Source organism: Trachurus trachurus (assembly GCF_905171665.1).
Source record: "Trachurus trachurus genome assembly, chromosome: 22".
NCBI lineage: Eukaryota > Metazoa > Chordata > Actinopteri > Carangiformes > Carangidae > Trachurus > Trachurus trachurus.
In genome coordinates this window covers 21127543-21144570 of record NC_139907.1, presented here as the reverse complement: position 1 = coordinate 21144570, position 17028 = coordinate 21127543, and the positions used below count along the sequence as shown (strand labels likewise).

Here is a 17028-nt window from a genome sequence, read left to right as displayed (position 1 = left end):
GTAGATTTCCTGTTGGTTGTTCTCCTGTCTGGATGCAGAAGGCTAAAATAGCTCATATTTGTGGTCTACGAATCAATGCCTACTTTTTTTCCATAGGATAATCCCAAACAACAACTACTAACATATTTGGTTAAATTTATTTGAAGTGAAGAAAGATGAAATAACACCAGCCCCCCTAATTTTGAGTAATGTCAAAAGCAAAAATTAAAAATGACAATTTCATAAAATTGACGTTTTGACATTTTTATTTATTACAACACATTAAACTTATTTACAAACTTAGATGCAATTAGAGATTTTGCATTTTTGGAGATAAATATCAAAACAAGCAGGTCAGACCAAGAAGGTGTGATATTGATTTTTAATGAGGTTTCTATAGCAAGGTCTCTGAAGGTTATTTTTGTTAAGGAAGACAATGTTTCTGTCTTAAGTGCAAAATGCCTCTTTAAGAGGTAAAAATTTAAGATTTCTTACATGTTGCATGATGTATCAATCGTCTGTTAGCAGTTTAGCTAAACAAAACATGTGAAAGGCCTACTTTTGATTTGTGCCTTTCCACGCCCCGACTATTCTACCCCCACCCTGCTTTGGCCCTCTGTGTCACACTGGGGTTTGTCAGATACACGCATACACCCTTGAAAACCGAACAAAACAAGTTACATGTAAGGATTAAATAACACAAGAGTGGTAACCTTGAAGTATCATCCCTTTATTGAGAATACCACACACCCATGATAACATGATAGGATGGAGGAGTCCATCATTTCAAATCAAGCATAAAAATGTCAAGCAAAGAAAAAGAACAAGGCTCATTTTCCTTCTAGAAAAACGTTTCTCTCCTTCGCCACAAAATGAATGGCCTTCATTCAAGATTCATTTGCATTATTGCTTTGGGTATTACAGAACTAGAAAATTATGAACTGTAATATTTGTCAAAATATTCAAGTATATTTTTAAATTACATTTTTCTTTTTTTTTTCATGGTTTTTATTTTTGCATAATTGATCAGGTGACTGTTGTTTGGAGTCAGTGTAACTTGTCTCTTCCCATCCGTGCCCTGAAACAACACAATAACTTTATCATTAGTGCCACAAAACCTAAGTTATGCATGACCAAATCATCACGTATGAACAGCAGGATCGAACATGTATTGTCATACCAAACTAATACAGCACGTGGTCTTCAAGATGTGGCAGCAGCAGCTGAAGTAGCCATGGTGCCCACTTTTTGGGTGGCATCTTTCTTTGCCTGATGGGCCTGCAGCACGGCTACAGCTTCTTCCACCTGCACAAAGACGCCATCAAACATGAATAATGATGACACAGAGCAGTATGTCCATAGCAGACGCTTTACAACACAAGACAGAGGTAACCAACCTTTGAACGCAGAGATTCATGAGACTCCAGCATATGTAGCAGCTCAGAGTTGTCAATCTCCAGCAGCATGCCAGTGATCTTTCCAGCCAGGTTGGCATGCATGGCCTGAATCAACGGGAAAAGACGCTCCCCTGTTTAACAAAATGCGAAGGAGAATAAATCAACCTGGTGAAGATGTAAAAGAATTACAGGTGGGTCACTGTGAAATACCAGTCTTACCCAGCATCTGTTTCTGCTCTTGAGGAGGTGCAGCAGCCAGCATGGAGGCTGTTAGAGGCTCCTGGCCCTGAACGTGCACAGCTGGCTGAGCCTGGAAAGGACAGATAAAGGGCGTAGGAGGGAAAATTACTCACAATTATTTGCTGAAAGATAAAACCATGTGGTTGATCTTTTCTTCCCATACCTGCTGTAAGGCAATTGGCTGCACCACCTGGGGGTTGGGGTTACGGACGCCGGTGGCATATTTGTAAGGAGGCATGGCTCGGGGGCCTGGGACTCCCATTGAAGGACGAGGAGCCATGGACTGGCCTGCAGCTGGCAGCAAGGAGAAGAAACACAGCAGGATTAACACACACGGTGCCTCGACAACCTCTGCTGTACATGTAGTCGATGCGATTCCAAAGCCAGAGGCAGAAAATTGATGGAGATCATCACTGTAGCCATTAGCCACTGGTGAACCCACCGCGTGGACCCTGTGCATTGCTGCCAGGAGTCATGTGTCTCATGCTGGCACGAGGTCCTGGCTGACGCAGTGAGTTGGGTATCCCCTGGAAACCACCTGGAAGGGACGGAAAAGATAAAACAACATAAGTAATGCCAATGACATTTTACAATTTTACAAATAGGTCATTGCAGTTCATTACATTGCATCACCAGCATTACAATGATGATTAACAAAATAATGTTTTCAATAGGTACACCGTTCAATAATGCCTTAAGCTGACCTTGACCTCTTCCACCTTGTTGCTGCCACCGGGGATTGGGTCTCATTTGGGCCAGCTGATTGGGCGCATAGTATGTGGTCCTGTTCTGGGCCTGGTGGACACAAGAGATAACTGTGTCATTGCTAATGGCATTAAAAGTCACACTTTACACCACTGCCGTCACCACTCTTTCTCAATGCTGTATATTACACTATTTAAAACTGTTCTGTTGAGGACCTTCTCCCTGTTGACATGCCTTTCCTCTTATCTTAAGCTTTAGCCCTCACCCCAACCCATCATCTTATAGGACCTTTAACATGACCTAAACCTTGCCCCACACACAACCAATAATGCAAGAGGTCTGCGCTGATTATTTATGGCAATTCGTGGGCATCAAAAAAGATATGATGTTAACACAACACTGAGATCTGGATTATCAAGTTGGCAAACATGTTAGCACATAGCCCGACCTACAATATCATTCATTTAAAAGAAGTGAGATGACCAAAACAGTTAAGCAGTGGAAAACTGTTCACAATACAAATAGTTTTGTGTTCATTTTTAGATATAAAAAAACATAAATCACCCCCCATTTAATAAACACTGTCATCTGAGAATGTATTTGTCATACCTGTGGTACAGCTGGCATGAAGTAGCCACTGGTGGGCTGGAACTGATTAATGATGGCATTAGCCGGCATGGCCCTCATGCCAGCAATACGCTGCATGTACTGGTTGGTGAGGTGGGCCTTGCGCTCCTCTTTGCGCTGAGCAAGAGCCACGTAGAGGGGTTTGGAGCCAACGATGCGTCCGTTCATCTCTGTCACAGCCTTGGTGGCCTCTTCAGGGGAGGAGAAGCAGACGAAGCCAAAGCCTTTGGAGCGACCTTCCTCCAGCATCACCTAAATTATAGGCAGACAGACAGACTGCGCCTGAGTTACTTCAAATATACAAAGATTATCTATGTTTATGGCAGTGATGTAGTGATCCATTTCACCATTGGACTGATTTTACTCACCTTAGCACTTGTGATGGATCCAAATGGAGAGAACTCCTTACGCAGTTTTTCATCATCTATTGTGTCATCCAGGTTCTTGATGTAAAGGTTAACACCCTGAAACCAAAGACAATGAGTCACCACACAGAGCAGTTTCCTTGATGTAGCTAAATCATAACAAAATATTGATTGGATTTCATTTTATTGTTGTAGACCCAGATTCTGCTGACCTGATAACGACTGATCCTCTCTTGTTTCAGGAGCTCGAACTTCCTCTTCAGCTCTGCTTGCCGCTCCATCTTCTTCTGCGCCCGACCCACAAACACAGCCTTGCCATTGAGTTCAGTGCCGTTCATGTCCTCTACAGCCTTTGGGGCGAAGCAAGAATTATCAGAGGGAATTTCTAAGAGATAAAGATACATTCATCAAAATGTATACAAGGTCAAAGTACCTTATTAGCGTCCTCGTGTTTCTCGTAACTAACAAACCCAAAGCCTCTGGATTTGCCAGTGTTGTCTGTCATGACCTTCACGCTGAGGGTTTTACCTGCACGGGCAAAAACAATGGATGTTAGATAATAACACTAGACCAAATTAAGGTTCTGCATTATCAGTGAACCTAGTCTCAATTTACCATATTTGTCAAAAAGCTCCTTCAGGCGATCATCGTCCATATCATCGCCAAAGTTCTTGATGTACACATTGGTAAATTCTTTGGCCTTGGCGCCGAGTTCAGCCTCCCGTTCTTTGCGAGATTTGAAACGACCCACAAACCTGAAAATGGAAAGAGAGCAGCGAAACACACTCTTGTAAAACAGTCCTGGCATGGTTGAGAAAGCAAAAACCAGGCTCCATCTGTTTTGGCCTTCTTTTTTTCCCAATCTAAAAACACTGGTTATCCAGGGGTTTCCAGGTAAAGAAAGTTCCGCACAGACCTGACCACACAAGCATGATAAGTAAAACAGAGTACACTCTTTTACAAGAACAGGGACAACGTTCACAAGACAACTTGACAGTTACTTCTCATCATGTGTGTGACTCATCATTCCTGGGGTAAACCATGAAGAAAAGACATTCGACTGCTGTTAATATCACCGGAAGCAGGCAGATATGTTGGCATGCTACACAACACAGTGACAACCATCATATTTCTTGGTCCAAGACTTGATGAGGAGGTGGATGGAGAGGGATGGAGGAACAAAGTCTCACAGTACAAAGGAAAGCTGAGGAGGACCAAATGATCTTATATACCTTGCTATGATGACCTCTCCCCTTCCGCCATCCAGTATTGCATTCCTGCATTCGATCCATCACTAAAACACACAAGCGTGGTCATACACACACACACACACACACACAAAAACTCTAAGACGGGTGACCACCAAGTGGACAAATGAAGCTACATAAAATGCATCTGGTAGGAAAGATAAGGAAGAGGTTTTGGTGTGTTATCTTTGAGTTTAGAGGTTATCTTCAAACTGGCAGTAGTGAGAGATGAGCTCATTAGTCAGATTATTCACACACAAACTCACCAACTGAAAAAGACACGAAAAGTCAGTTCACTCAACACAAGTCAGATTTATACATCAGGCACAAAAAATTATCACAGTTCATACGGTATAGTATCAATCTGACCCACATAACCTTTGGTCATCAACTAGTAGTCAACCTTATACATCTGGACAGCCGCAATAATCGCTGGTGCTTTCAAACAATGTAGTTCAAGCAAGATAATCAGTGACTTTTCTTTGGAAACATCTTTAAAACTAAGAAACGACAGAGTAATGTGCTCCTAGATGATCGGACACTCACACCTTGCGGTCATTCAGAAGCATGCCGTTCATCTTCTCAATGGCACGATCGGCTGCGTCCTGGGTCTCGAAATGGACAAAAGCGTAGCCCTTTGATCCATTTTCATCACACACCACCTGGAGCGCGGGAAGACAAATGGGTGAATGCGTGCATTTTGAAATAATAATGGAGGCAGTTGCATAAGTTTAGAAGGAGAAGTTGAATTTTGTGAAAAATGCTCATTCATGTTCTTGCAGAGATTAACAGCAGCTGGTTAACATAGATCAGCATAAAACTGGCGGCCTTGCAATTTCTACTAGAATGTCTACATGTACTAAACACAATATGTTTTGTCTGGTTGAATCTACACTGAATTGACAACTGAAATGAAAACAGCAAAGAGGCAAGTTTATAGGGGTTAAATCACAATAAACCAGGAATAAACCCATGCAGGAAACTGCATTACAGACAGTTAGGCTCTCTGGTCCAGTCTTTATGCTAGGTTAGGCTAACTGCCTAAGAGTAAACAAGAAGTAACTACATGTTATTTCCTTAAATGTGCAACTATTGCTTGAAGCAAAAGTTGACAGGATAAAATGTTTTCTTCTTTTGACAACTTGTACAGCTGATGTTACTTATCTACTGAGAGCTGCAGAGAACTGCATTCATAGGCAGAAAGAGATAAACAGTGATATTTTAAATCTAAAAAATATTATCTCAAAGTTTTATGCCCAATAAAGGTTTCTGTAAATGTGGGTACATTCCAAATTAAATGTCTTTTTAGTTGATTATTTAAGTATATCAAAATATTATTCAAATTTTTGATCTAAACCATGTCCGTGAAATCCTCAACCACAGTTATTTTACGAGTAAGAGTATACACATTAAAACCATATTCATGTCCCTCAGTGATGTTTATTACAAACTCTACCTTGCAGGAGAGGATGTTGCCGAAGGCAGAGAAGGTGTCATACAGGGCTTTGTTGTCAATGGACTTGTCAAGATTCTTGATGAACACGTTGCCCACTCCAGACTTCCTGAGGGAGGGATCTCTCTGCGACCACATGATTCTGATTGGCTTTCCTTTCACCACGTCAAAGTTCATGGTGTCCAGGGCTCTCTCAGCTAAAGGGAGGAGGGACAGAGAGGTGGAGGGAGGGAAAGGGCACGAGTGGCTGTTTACATGTAGCTATGAGTCTGAAAACATATCAGTCACTAACATGACATGTATGCCATATGTCATGCATCCCTCACGCATCCTGTTTTTTCTATTTGCCGGTACCATGGTGCCATCTTCTTTCAGCCACCACCTGCACTATATTAATGATATCCCCAGAGAAGCAACATACAGTTACAGTGGAGTGTATTCAAACAATTTGCTCCCCTGTGTCTGTCTGCCACAATGGAGAATCCCTGCTGCCAGCCCATCGACACAGCACGTGTAACATGGTTAAGATACTGCAGTAGACCATGTGGCTGATGAGCTGTCTACCAGCAGCTGGGACAAGTGTTGGGGGCAGCTGCATTGGGCAAGCACATGGTGCACATGGCCGACTTCTCTGACTTACCAAATGCTGCTGGGCCACAATCCACCTAGACCAGGGGCAGCGGCAGGACAGAAGCACCTCAGACAATATAAAACTGTGGTTTTATGAAGATAATGAGTTTCATTTTTCATTTGCTAAAATCAGTCTGTGGTTTAATTTGGACATATTCTTTTCTCTGTCTATTCTCTCTGTGCTTTATTATCACATAGGCTCTTATGTCAGTGCGGGCACACATGCCAAACATCCCTTTGTTCAGTCACTCCACAGTGACACACACAGGCCCAGGCTTTCCAGCTAAAAGTGTCTGGTAAACAAAACGGAGCTGCCTTGCGTCTGCTGGCATCAGCAGTTTGGCTTGCAATTGTACTTCACAACCCATGTGTTCAGAGAAGGTGTGTGATCACTGTCAACTGTGGACTTCTAGAAGGTTCAAAGAGGGAAATCTTCGTTTTGAATCATCTGTGAAACACAACACGATTATTGTAACATGAGTTAAGTGAGTTAGAGCGATGAATAGTGAAATGAGTGAGTGTTGTAAAATGTGAGCCGGGTTGAGGTTATTGTTGTTGTTGACCATTTCTGACATGCAAAGAACTATAGTATTGTAAGCAGGCAAATGTTGGGCTGCTCAGACAGAGGCTCTATATTTAGAGAGGGGTCCTGAGAGGTATGTGCTGGCATGGAGTGTGTGTAGAGCATTCTCTACCATTGATGGGGAAGAGACACATTCAACAAGAACGCTCAGATGAGCAACACCACGTCTCCTGAGTGTTTACATGTGTAGCTGAGATGTGAAGAAGTCGTCTGTGCTGACCCGCAATTCTTCTTTTCATTAACCTTGTCATTACTATTAGTTGTTTTTTAAAAGGCAGCAAGCTGTTGACCTACAAGCACGTGTTTGGACACCCAGCAGCAACAACCCCCCCCCCCACACACACACACAAACGTCTACTCCTCCGACAACAAATGGTGTCTCCTCACTTGTGGCTCGTCTCACATTTTACTCTGTAGTGAATGATGTTGGCACCTTCCTGGAAGTGAGCCGGTTGTGAGCCGTCATTACTCCGGCTGCTGGTAGTGGTGGTGACCAGCTTGAGCACAGATAGGTTGGGACAGGTGTTTAACATTGATACACACAGCAAAAAAGCCCACACAATGTAAACATTATCTCCAGGCCTCAGCAGAGAGCCACAACACCTGCTACTACAATTGCTCAATGCTTCAGCACCAGTGGCTGCAAATAGGAAACTCCTAACACTTCTGGTAGTAGTTACATATTTACTCCAAAGGCATGTTTAGGTTATTAGAGATTAACAATGGTCACAGATTAAGTAGCCTAGTTAAATCAACAACGAAACCCCTGCTAGTTAAAAAAAAAAAAAAAAGAGGCTCATATAAAATCCAACAACTGTCAAGCAGCCCTGTGGTGGGAGGGGGGGGTTATTGTTCAGCTGTGCTTGTCCCTTTTCAAGCTTTCAGTGGATATAGCAGCAGAGGGCAGTGGGAATTTGTTTCACTCAGTGGCCCTTTAAATAGGAGCAGAAATGGGTCATTTTGGACAGAATAAGAAAAAAACAATAAAAGATGCTTCAACTCCTTAAATGCAGTGGCATAGCTGAGCGTATAAAGCTTTTTCAGTGAACTTAGAAGCATAACTCAAATTCTTCATTGGTGTGGGTTTTGACAGTAGTTGTGACTTTTATTTCCAGCAGCAACCCAGAACTGGGACATGCTTATATGGGTCAAATGACTGCTCAAACCAGTCAGGAGAACTACCATGACTGCCCTATGGTAATTTTCAGAAAGATTTCATCAACCATTTCAGTAAAAGCACACGTTCTTATATGCAGATACGCTAACATCAGATGTTAGCAGATCATAGGCTGCCATTGGAGTCAAATGATGACATTGTCAACATTTGGAGGATGCATGCTTTCTGCCTCTTAAACCCGCATGCACCGACGCCTGCGCGCCCCTTGCTTAAACTGTACACACTATATGACTTCACGTGTGGTTTCTTACCGTCAGCAGGCTGCGAGAAGTTGACATAAGCGTATCCCAGGGAGCGCCGGGTGATCATGTCTCGGCATACCCGAATGGAGAGCACCGGTCCGGCTGGGCTGAATTTCTCATACAGCATAGCCTCCGTGATGTCAGGGTGCAGGTCGCCAACGTAGAGAGAAGCCATCGGATAACTCCCTGTCGCTGTGTTCATATCTCGGACTTGCCAAAATAAATGATTGTGGAGCCCTCAGAATAAGAGCTCAGAAAAATGCCGGTGTCAACTGTGTTTTCGTGTCCAGGCTGCGCTTCAATCCTCATGTAATAAAAGACAGTGCTGGAGAGAGGACAGCGGGCTCCCTGATCCAGCCGGTAGTCAAACCTGAAAAATCACGATTAAAAAAAAAAGAAAAGAAAAGAAAAAAAAAACTCGATGTCTTCTGAAGTATTTCTTCCTTTAAAAAGACGCCAACTTCGGGTTAAGCCCGAGGCCTCCTGTTTATGGTTTTTTTTTTTAATTAATGTTTTGCGATTTTTTTAACGTTTGTATTTCTTTAAGTATTAAGGTACTTTTTATGAAGATTTTGTAGATTTTATATTTTTTATATTATTTTTATTTTAAGTTTTTCAAGAACAGTGAGTTGGACACTCACGGTTGTTTTGTGGCCGGGGAAAGAGACTGCGTGAGGAAAGCATGGGCACTTTATAGAGAGTGGCGGTGCGGAGGAAATAGTGGCCAGGGTCAAACTTGGGATAGAAAAAACACGAGCATGCGGTGTAAAAGGGAGAGCGCACAGTGTAGTGTCCCAACTACACAGCCTAGCTCCCCACAGCGACATCTGGGTGGGAATGCAAGAGGCTTATAGCCCACTGTAATATACTATGGACACTGTTTCTTTATGGGAAGTTACTAATGAATAGTTTATTAGTATAGCAGAAGGGAAAACATTGGAGGGGGGAAAACATTGGAGGAGGCATTCAGTTGATTGCAGTAAGTTTATTCAGTTAATTCAGTTAAAGTGCCATCATAAAATATTGAGGTGCAGTTTACTCTGCCTTGTCCATCCTCCTGAGAAGAACAGAGAGAAACACATTAGATATTCACAAACAAAGAACTTAACATTACAGTAACTGTAACTATAAGTATTAAAATATTAACCACGTTTATGTACCTCAACAAATCCAAGAAAACTGAGTGCATCCCTCTTGGCCTGGGCTCCTGATTTCTTTTAAGCCAATTCATCCCACATCTTCTGATCCCACATCTTCTGATCCCACCTTTTACTTCTTGTTGCTTTACCACATCTTCCTCATAACTCAGTGTCCGGGAACCATCCAGGCCTTTGGAAAGTTGGATTTTTGAATGAATTACTGGTAGGACATCATTTGTTCCTTCTTGGGGAAGGACAGCAGCATTTACTGGCATTTGTGACAGCTCCTCACCCATTTGTTTAAAATCAATCCAGTTTAGGTCATCTTGAGTCATCACAGGGATGATGATCTCGTTCGTGGGTGGATTCAGATGAGACAACTCCTGATCTGTGCTCAGATGTTGTGGCACAGGAAGGCCCTTTGACACCAATTCGACTGTCAAACTGTCTTTGGACTGTGAACCGATATTGTTGCCCTGTTCAGGGTCTTGCACCTGTCCAGGTAGCCAAAGGGTCAGAGTGTCCACTGGGTCCTGACTCACAACCACTACTCCCTGTAGAGGAGAGATGAACCTTCCTCTTGACATGGAAGTATCAGGAACTATTGTGCCGTCCAACACTGCAGCGTGAGAGAGCATGGAGTGGTCTAGAGGGACTGGAGTGGTAGCTTTTGGTCCAGAGACATCAGGTTCAGGGCTCATCTTGTCCACAATGACCAAGACACCAGTGCTGACTGTAGCCTTGGCATCTGAAATGACATGCCACTCAGATACCAGCGATCCCTCAAGTCCATTTATTCTACTTTGATGATATAATAAAGCACTGACCTTCAGGAAAATGTCTGACTGATGGGCCTTTACATTTTAAACTACAGCACTCACACACTCCGACATCTCCACTCAGGGGTTCCCATCTATAATAGAAAAATCTGTCAGTAACGAAGAGGACACAATCACTTCCATTTACCATTACTGTACCTCGACTGGATGACATTGTAGTTGCAGGATTTGGAGCCAAATGTCACACCCTGGTCTGAGATGAGCACACTGCAGTGGATGTACAGCTTCAAGAAGAAAAAAAAGAAAGTATAATCAAGTATAATATAAGTTCATATATAATCATAAGTTCATATACGAGTACAGCATAAACCAGAGAAACCTGTCATGGCTTCTCACCTCAGAAATAACATAAGATGTGTTCAGAACAAAATTAACCACATCCCCTCTGCTGGAGGCCACAAATTGTACGACAGGATGAGGAGAACCCAACGAGGCCGTGCACCTGGGGTGGAAGAGGTCTCTCAGGTGATTAGAAAAATTACACAGCATGTGGAGAGATTAACCCTAACCCTATGAACACTGGACTGGCTGCTTACCCTTTATTCATGATGAGTGCGTGCCGAGGTTTGCTCTGAGGCTCAGGGGAGGTAGAGGCAAAGCAGGACTGGATGAAAAGCTGCTGATCAGGCCTGGTTTTGGCAGAAACCTGGAGGTTTATAACCTGTCCTCTTTCATAAACATTTGACTCTGCAGCACTAGTCCAGGAAGCTGCAGGAGACAAAAAAAACAAACAAACATTTGTATCAACAAATACAAATCTCAACCCAACAACATATTTTTGACTCGGGTAATAACTCACGATTCATGGCTTTGATATTAAAGCTTGGGCCACTCTCAGAAGGAGCCACAGAGGTAAAGATGCCCGAGTTATAAGACCTGAAAGACAAGCAGTTGTCTTTAGTACGCTTAGTTATTACCTTTAACGTGTTTTAGTAACTCACCTTTTTGGGAAGCAGAAGATGTCCACTGTGGAAGGAGTTTGTTGCCAGGTGAGACGTTTTCTGAGATTCAAATGAAGAGCGTTTTTGAACATCTTCAAACCATTTTCCACCTGCAGGACAGAGGGCGGTCTCAGAAAAGCCTTACAGACAGGGAGGAAATTAAGTAACAAAGAAAGGAATGGGGGTCAACTTACTACATGTGCAGTCCCACACTCATTGACACTATAAGTGAAGACAAGTTGGTTTGGTTGCTCCCCGTTGCTATAGCAGCCATGACCAAGCTGAATCTCCTCTGCAGTCAGCACCATGCCATAGGATTGCTTATCAATCACCACAGTTAGCTGAGATTCATCACAAAACACCTGTATCCTGGGAACATTCATAATGGGAGCCATGTCAGCTAGCATGTGGAAGTCAGGGGCCCAGTTTCTCCAGGAGCTGAAGATGGTGTCATATGGTGTCGCATCAAAATTTCTTTCAAATGGAAAAGACATGAGGTTGTCAAAAAATCCTGGAAAATTCTGGAAAAACATCCTGTCATCCTGTTCTTTTATCACTGGCTGAGCCACGACACAATGTCCGACAAATATGCAAAGGAATATCTCTATGATCCCCATTGCAGCCCTCAAAACAAACCGAGCCCTCAGTCGCCTCCACTCACACACCTGTGGTGTTAATAAGGTGCAGGGGCAGGAGGGGCAGGTGTTGGCAATCAGGCTAACGAGGCAGTCATGCTGTTCAGATGGGTTAAACCTTCCCTCTTAGCAGGGGAGCCTGGGATCTTTTGTCAAGAGGCATTCATATTATATAAAGAATGTAAAGGCATTGATTCTGTTGTCCATGTAATCCACACTACAAATAGTTCACATATTTAGCATCTTTGAAGCTTAATCCCGTACACATTCCTTCATATTCTTGAATAGTGTGTAACTTTCAATCATTCATAAATTAGATAAAAATAGAATTTAGGGTTTCATATTGTATGATAGGATGTCACATATTGGGTTAGGGTTAGGGTGTATGTATGTGGTTCATTTACAGTTTTACATGATTTCAACCATTATTGAATCTTTTCCCATTGAGGATCTGAAGAAGATGGGAAAAAAAAGATCAAGTTAAACAGAAATAATTACTAAGGAAATAAAAGGAGGGGAGGGAGAGACCACAATGACAGAGGATGACATATAATCATGAGGGTTCACTCCAAGTTAAAAAAAAAAAAAAAAAAAAAAAACAGCTTCATTCATCATCAGACATTACAATTAGCCTACTGACTTTATGGAACACACTTAGACACATGTGTATCTTTATTGGCGAACAGAGAGAACAAAAATGAGTCAAAAGCAGGTTCATCATTATTTCAGAGAGTAATGCCCTGCACTAAACAACCTGCAGTAGCCTAAAGAATCTCAGACAAAAGTTTTTTTGTTTTGTTTTTAATGAGCAAAAAAATGTTGTCTTTTTATTTTTTTTTTACTTGTTTTACTTCTACTGCTTGTGGGGTTAGAGCTGAACTTTTTTTTAGCGGCTAGATAATGCCCCACCTCCATTCGCCCCCAGAAATATGACATTTGTAAAGGAATGGGGGGCGGAGCTTCCACACAGGTAGGCGGGTGCGTGCAGGTGAGCGGCAGTTGAGGAAGACACGGACAACATTAGCGAGTCAACAAGCTGTCAGAAATGACTTTAATAGAACTTGTACAGTAATATGAAGTGAGAGGACATCAAATCCACCATGGTTTACTTAGGTAAGTGGATGTATATGTTTGTTTCAGTAAAGTTACAGACTAGGGCTGCGGAGCGATACACAGTCTTTAGGCGTGGTCTGTGCGTAGTCGAAGCTCAGAGAGGAGAGGTGGTTCACCTTCTTTTTTTGGAGTTTGACTGAAGTAGCCTAAAAAAAAAAAAAAAGTAAAACGTGTGTGTGTGTGGCTTGACCATGAAAACCTGTGCTACAACTTATTAGTTAATTGGTTATTTAGCCTTACATAGGAGTGGTACATTATCAAGAGTTTCACCCCAAATAAAACTAAAAGTACAACTGCATAGGATTCATGATATGGGCTGCCTAGGCTTAGAAGGCCCCATATTATCTATCCTTTCTTATTACTGAACTAACTAAAGTTAAAGAAAGAAATTAAAAAAGTATCAAACATTTAACAAACATGCTGGTCCTATCAGAGAAGGTAATACCCAAATGGAATCAAAGAGATAGCCTGGTGCCTGCACAGCAACCACATGAATATGTACATAATGCAAATATTATATCATGGGATTCCTGTTCATCCGCACACCACAGTGTTAGAATGTGGATAACAATATTATGACTTAAAACACACTGAGTATTTCCACAGCACCCAGCAGCAGGAGAGGAGCCATTATCTGTGTGGCTCACCCCTCAGGCCGGTGGTGAATGTTTGAACACTCCACCCAAAGCTTTGTCTTCTTGTTAGGCTCAGGAGGGGCCTACATGGTCTTTAAGGGTGTCGTTTCAACTGTCCCCAGAGGAGGGAACAAAAAAGTGCAATATAATTTAGGTCAGACCCCCATCTCCAAATCGTCACCATAGCTGCAGCGTTTCTCTGCGTGCAGTGAATGAAGTCCTCAGCCGTCTCTGCAGGGGTCGGGGGTAATTGTGGTGTCTGCCTTCTTCTCGTGTGTTGATACGGCGTACTAACCACAGGCCCGCTTCCTTTTTGCTTTGCTGAAACCACAACGCTCCAGAAAAGTCAGTTTCTCACACAGTTGTCGCTGTAGCGCGTAGTTTGCTCTTTCTATATTTAAAAACCTTTCTGCCAGTAACACATACTGATACTTACAGGCAGCTGGTATTTACATAATAATAACACATAGACACATCATTTGAACTCTGCCTCCCCATTTCCTGTCTCTCTCTCTCGACTGTGCTTTACATTTAAAAAACAAAAAAGGTGAAAAAGCCCCAAAAATATACTTTAAAAAAATGAACTAGCTGTTTATGTATAGATATATAAGTCAGGATGCTGAGAGCTAAGTTAAGATGATGAGGTGAGCACCTTTCTGCTTCCTTCAGGAGTATGCTGTGCCAGCCTCAAGGACAACAAGGCCCTGATGAAGATGGGGCTGGGGCTGGTTCTGGTGGGCCATGTCAACTTTCTTCTTGGAGCACTGGTGCACGGCGCTGTGCTCAGGCACATCAACGTGCACTCTCAGGCCCGGACTATGGTCTTCGCCATCTCTAATGTCATTGCCATTGTGGCAGGCTTGATAGTAAGTTGCAGGACATTTGCATAAAAACATACAAATGATCTGATATTATTTTGGCCATAGTTATTTAAAGGCACCAGGCAGCAGTTTGCTTATACCTTGTGTCAATGAACATAAACTCTTAATCCTTAAGCAGAGCCATTTTGACTTGTACTATTGTATGTTCTATACATGATGAAGGATGTGTCTTTTTTGCTGTACATGTAACATCTTGTGTCTTTTAGGGGATTATCAGTGGGATAACAGCCATTGTCCTGTCGAAAAACAAGAAAAACAGGATCCTGGTAAATAACTGTTCCCCCTGTTATTGCCGCAGCTACTCCTTCGTCCAATCAGCACTCGCATCACGTCATTTTCTGGCTTCTGTTAGAACTTGCCCTTTGCTGTTTTCTTCCTGTGTTCATGATGTGCGGGGATATGGAAGATCTGTTTAAATAAAGACAACACATATATGCAAATAGAGAATTCATTCAAATGTTAGATGTGTTTTAGGGACTCAGCTGTGATTCCTGTTTGATGTTCCTACTTCCCATCTACTTGACAAAGCACATTATCCTCTGTGGGGAAAATGTTTCACAATAAGATGAACTGCTTTTAATTTTTTTTACCTAAACTGAGTTTGTTATCATGTTGTCTCTGCAGCAGTGGGTCCTGTTGGTCTTTGGCTTCCTGGCTGGTCTCTTGGCGCTTGCCTCCACTGTAGGCTTGTCCGTTTCCATGGTGAAAGCCATTCTTGATAAGGGCAAAGGCCTGCTAACGCACTGCAGGCACATTAGTAATAGCGTCGGCTCCTCCAGCATCACATACGAATGCCCCTTTGACCCCACCCGCATCTATGTAAGTTGAATGCAAATATTTACTCACTGGCAGTTTTGACGTGTATTTGAAGTGTCGAAAGAAACAAATCAGAGTTATTCACCATGGCATACTTTTCACTGTTGACCAGACGACCACAATCATTCTGTGGGTGCCCCTCATTGTGATGTCCGTGGTGGAAATGGTGTTCTCGCTCCGCTGCTTTGCTGCCAGCACGTCGTTCCTCTACCTCTGTCCGTGCAGGAGGAAGCCGATCCAGGCTAAGAGGGTGAGCCGCCATCACATCACTGACTCTGTCGATCTGCAGTGTCTGTCACAGGAAGTGTGCGTCTGTAGTGAGAGCATAAGTTGTTGTGCTTCCTGTAATGTGTCGCATAACAGTAACAAATTTCAGTTTAAGCTTACTCACACTTACTTTATTGAACGTGAAAAATATGTTCCGTCTGTGCAAATGTAAATGAGACAGAGATGAGTACATTCCTGTGTAGCTCAGTGCCATATTTTTTCCAAATTGAGGCTGAATAGCAATGTCTTGAAAATACTATATCAACACTGTATTACAGCCGTAGGTGACAATTCCTATTCTAATGCAAGTCCTTAAACACAGTAGCAGCATAAACATTAGCTCAGTTCAAGTGAACTCCCTTGCTTCATCTTCTCCTCCAACACTCAATGTGACATTTGTGACACTGAGTTTAATACAGACAAATAGAAAGCAGCGGTCTGGACCTGCTGACAAGGCAAACTTTAACACTGCAGTGTGGTAACTGTGTCACTCATCTGATGCACTGTTTCAGTACAAGATCACATGGTTTGATCCTGAAAGTAGTAAACTGAAAGAGCACATGGCTCATGGCTGCAGCAATGGATGTGCATGTAAACGCTAGTTTCATTTGTGCTCAAGTATAAATTCTTAACTATTTCCAACATTGGAGTAACTTTGAAATTTAAAATCCAAATTTAATTTACATTACATTGTAAACTGGATTGATGTATATTAATCACACCATCTGTTGCCAGCCCACCCTAAGCTTCATAAAATACCTTTGAACCTTCTGAATACAAAGGAATTAAGAAATGCAAAACATTTGCTCAGCTGAGATGAAGAAGAGTTAGTCCCTAACGCTGCTATTCATTTGCCATTTTAGGTGCGCATCCAGAGACGTGTTGAAATCTCACCACCAGCACGAGATCCAGAGATCGCAGATGAAGCTGAGCCTGCAGAGCAGGAAGACCTGCTGGACGGCAACACTACAGTGGAGCAGAGTGACTGGCTCTGAGGCAGCTAAACCTAATGAGACTGCTGCGATCATCAGGAAACGGGTTAGGGTCATCTGTGAAGTTGTTCTGTCGCACATCTGTTACACAGGAAAGACACATGTAGAACTAATGTCAAGAAAAA

General features: G+C 42.5%; 2 protein-coding genes across 3 annotated transcripts; one reads left to right on the top strand and one right to left on the bottom strand.

The window, feature by feature from the left end:
• Nucleotides 1-950: 950 nt before the first annotated feature.
• Nucleotides 951-9322, bottom strand: pabpc4 (poly(A) binding protein, cytoplasmic 4 (inducible form)). Of its 2 annotated transcripts, none has more exons than XM_083998961.1 (15): nucleotides 8655-9322; nucleotides 6017-6210; nucleotides 5107-5222; nucleotides 3929-4068; nucleotides 3747-3841; nucleotides 3526-3663; nucleotides 3317-3412; nucleotides 2931-3200; nucleotides 2321-2411; nucleotides 2059-2154; nucleotides 1780-1910; nucleotides 1596-1686; nucleotides 1377-1507; nucleotides 1160-1284; nucleotides 951-1057 (listed from the first exon to the last, which is right to left on the bottom strand). In XM_083998961.1, the coding sequence occupies exons 1-14, from the start codon at nucleotides 8845-8847 to the stop codon at nucleotides 1183-1185; spliced, it is 1884 nt and encodes a 627-aa protein (XP_083855087.1). In that variant the 5' UTR covers nucleotides 8848-9322; the 3' UTR covers nucleotides 951-1057; nucleotides 1160-1182. The 2 variants fall into 2 exon arrangements, with proteins under 2 accessions (XP_083855087.1, XP_083855088.1); XM_083998962.1 differs by having other exon boundaries at nucleotides 1780-1904.
• Nucleotides 9323-13192: 3870 nt separating this feature from the next.
• tmem54a (transmembrane protein 54a) lies at nucleotides 13193-17026 on the top strand. Its single transcript, XM_083998024.1, has 6 exons — nucleotides 13193-13312; nucleotides 14617-14813; nucleotides 15035-15094; nucleotides 15453-15647; nucleotides 15757-15894; nucleotides 16775-17026. The coding sequence occupies exons 1-6, from the start codon at nucleotides 13300-13302 to the stop codon at nucleotides 16904-16906; spliced, it is 735 nt and encodes a 244-aa protein (XP_083854150.1). The 5' UTR covers nucleotides 13193-13299; the 3' UTR covers nucleotides 16907-17026.
• The last annotated feature ends 2 nt before the right edge of the window (nucleotides 17027-17028 follow it).

Coding starts and splice junctions, on each gene's coding strand:
- pabpc4 (XM_083998961.1), bottom strand. CDS start 8,847: ATGAACACAGCGACAGGGAGTTATCCGATGGCTTCTCTCTACGTTGGC. Junction 1,687..1,779: donor AGCCAATTGCCTTACAGCAG/GTATGGGAAGAA, acceptor TGTCCTTTCCAG/GCTCAGCCAGCTGTGCACGT. Junction 1,508..1,595: donor AGAGCAGAAACAGATGCTGG/GTAAGACTGGTA, acceptor TTTGTTAAACAG/GGGAGCGTCTTTTCCCGTTG.
- tmem54a (XM_083998024.1), top strand. Junction 15,648..15,756: donor TTGACCCCACCCGCATCTAT/GTAAGTTGAATG, acceptor ACTGTTGACCAG/ACGACCACAATCATTCTGTG. Junction 15,895..16,774: donor AGCCGATCCAGGCTAAGAGG/GTGAGCCGCCAT, acceptor TTGCCATTTTAG/GTGCGCATCCAGAGACGTGT.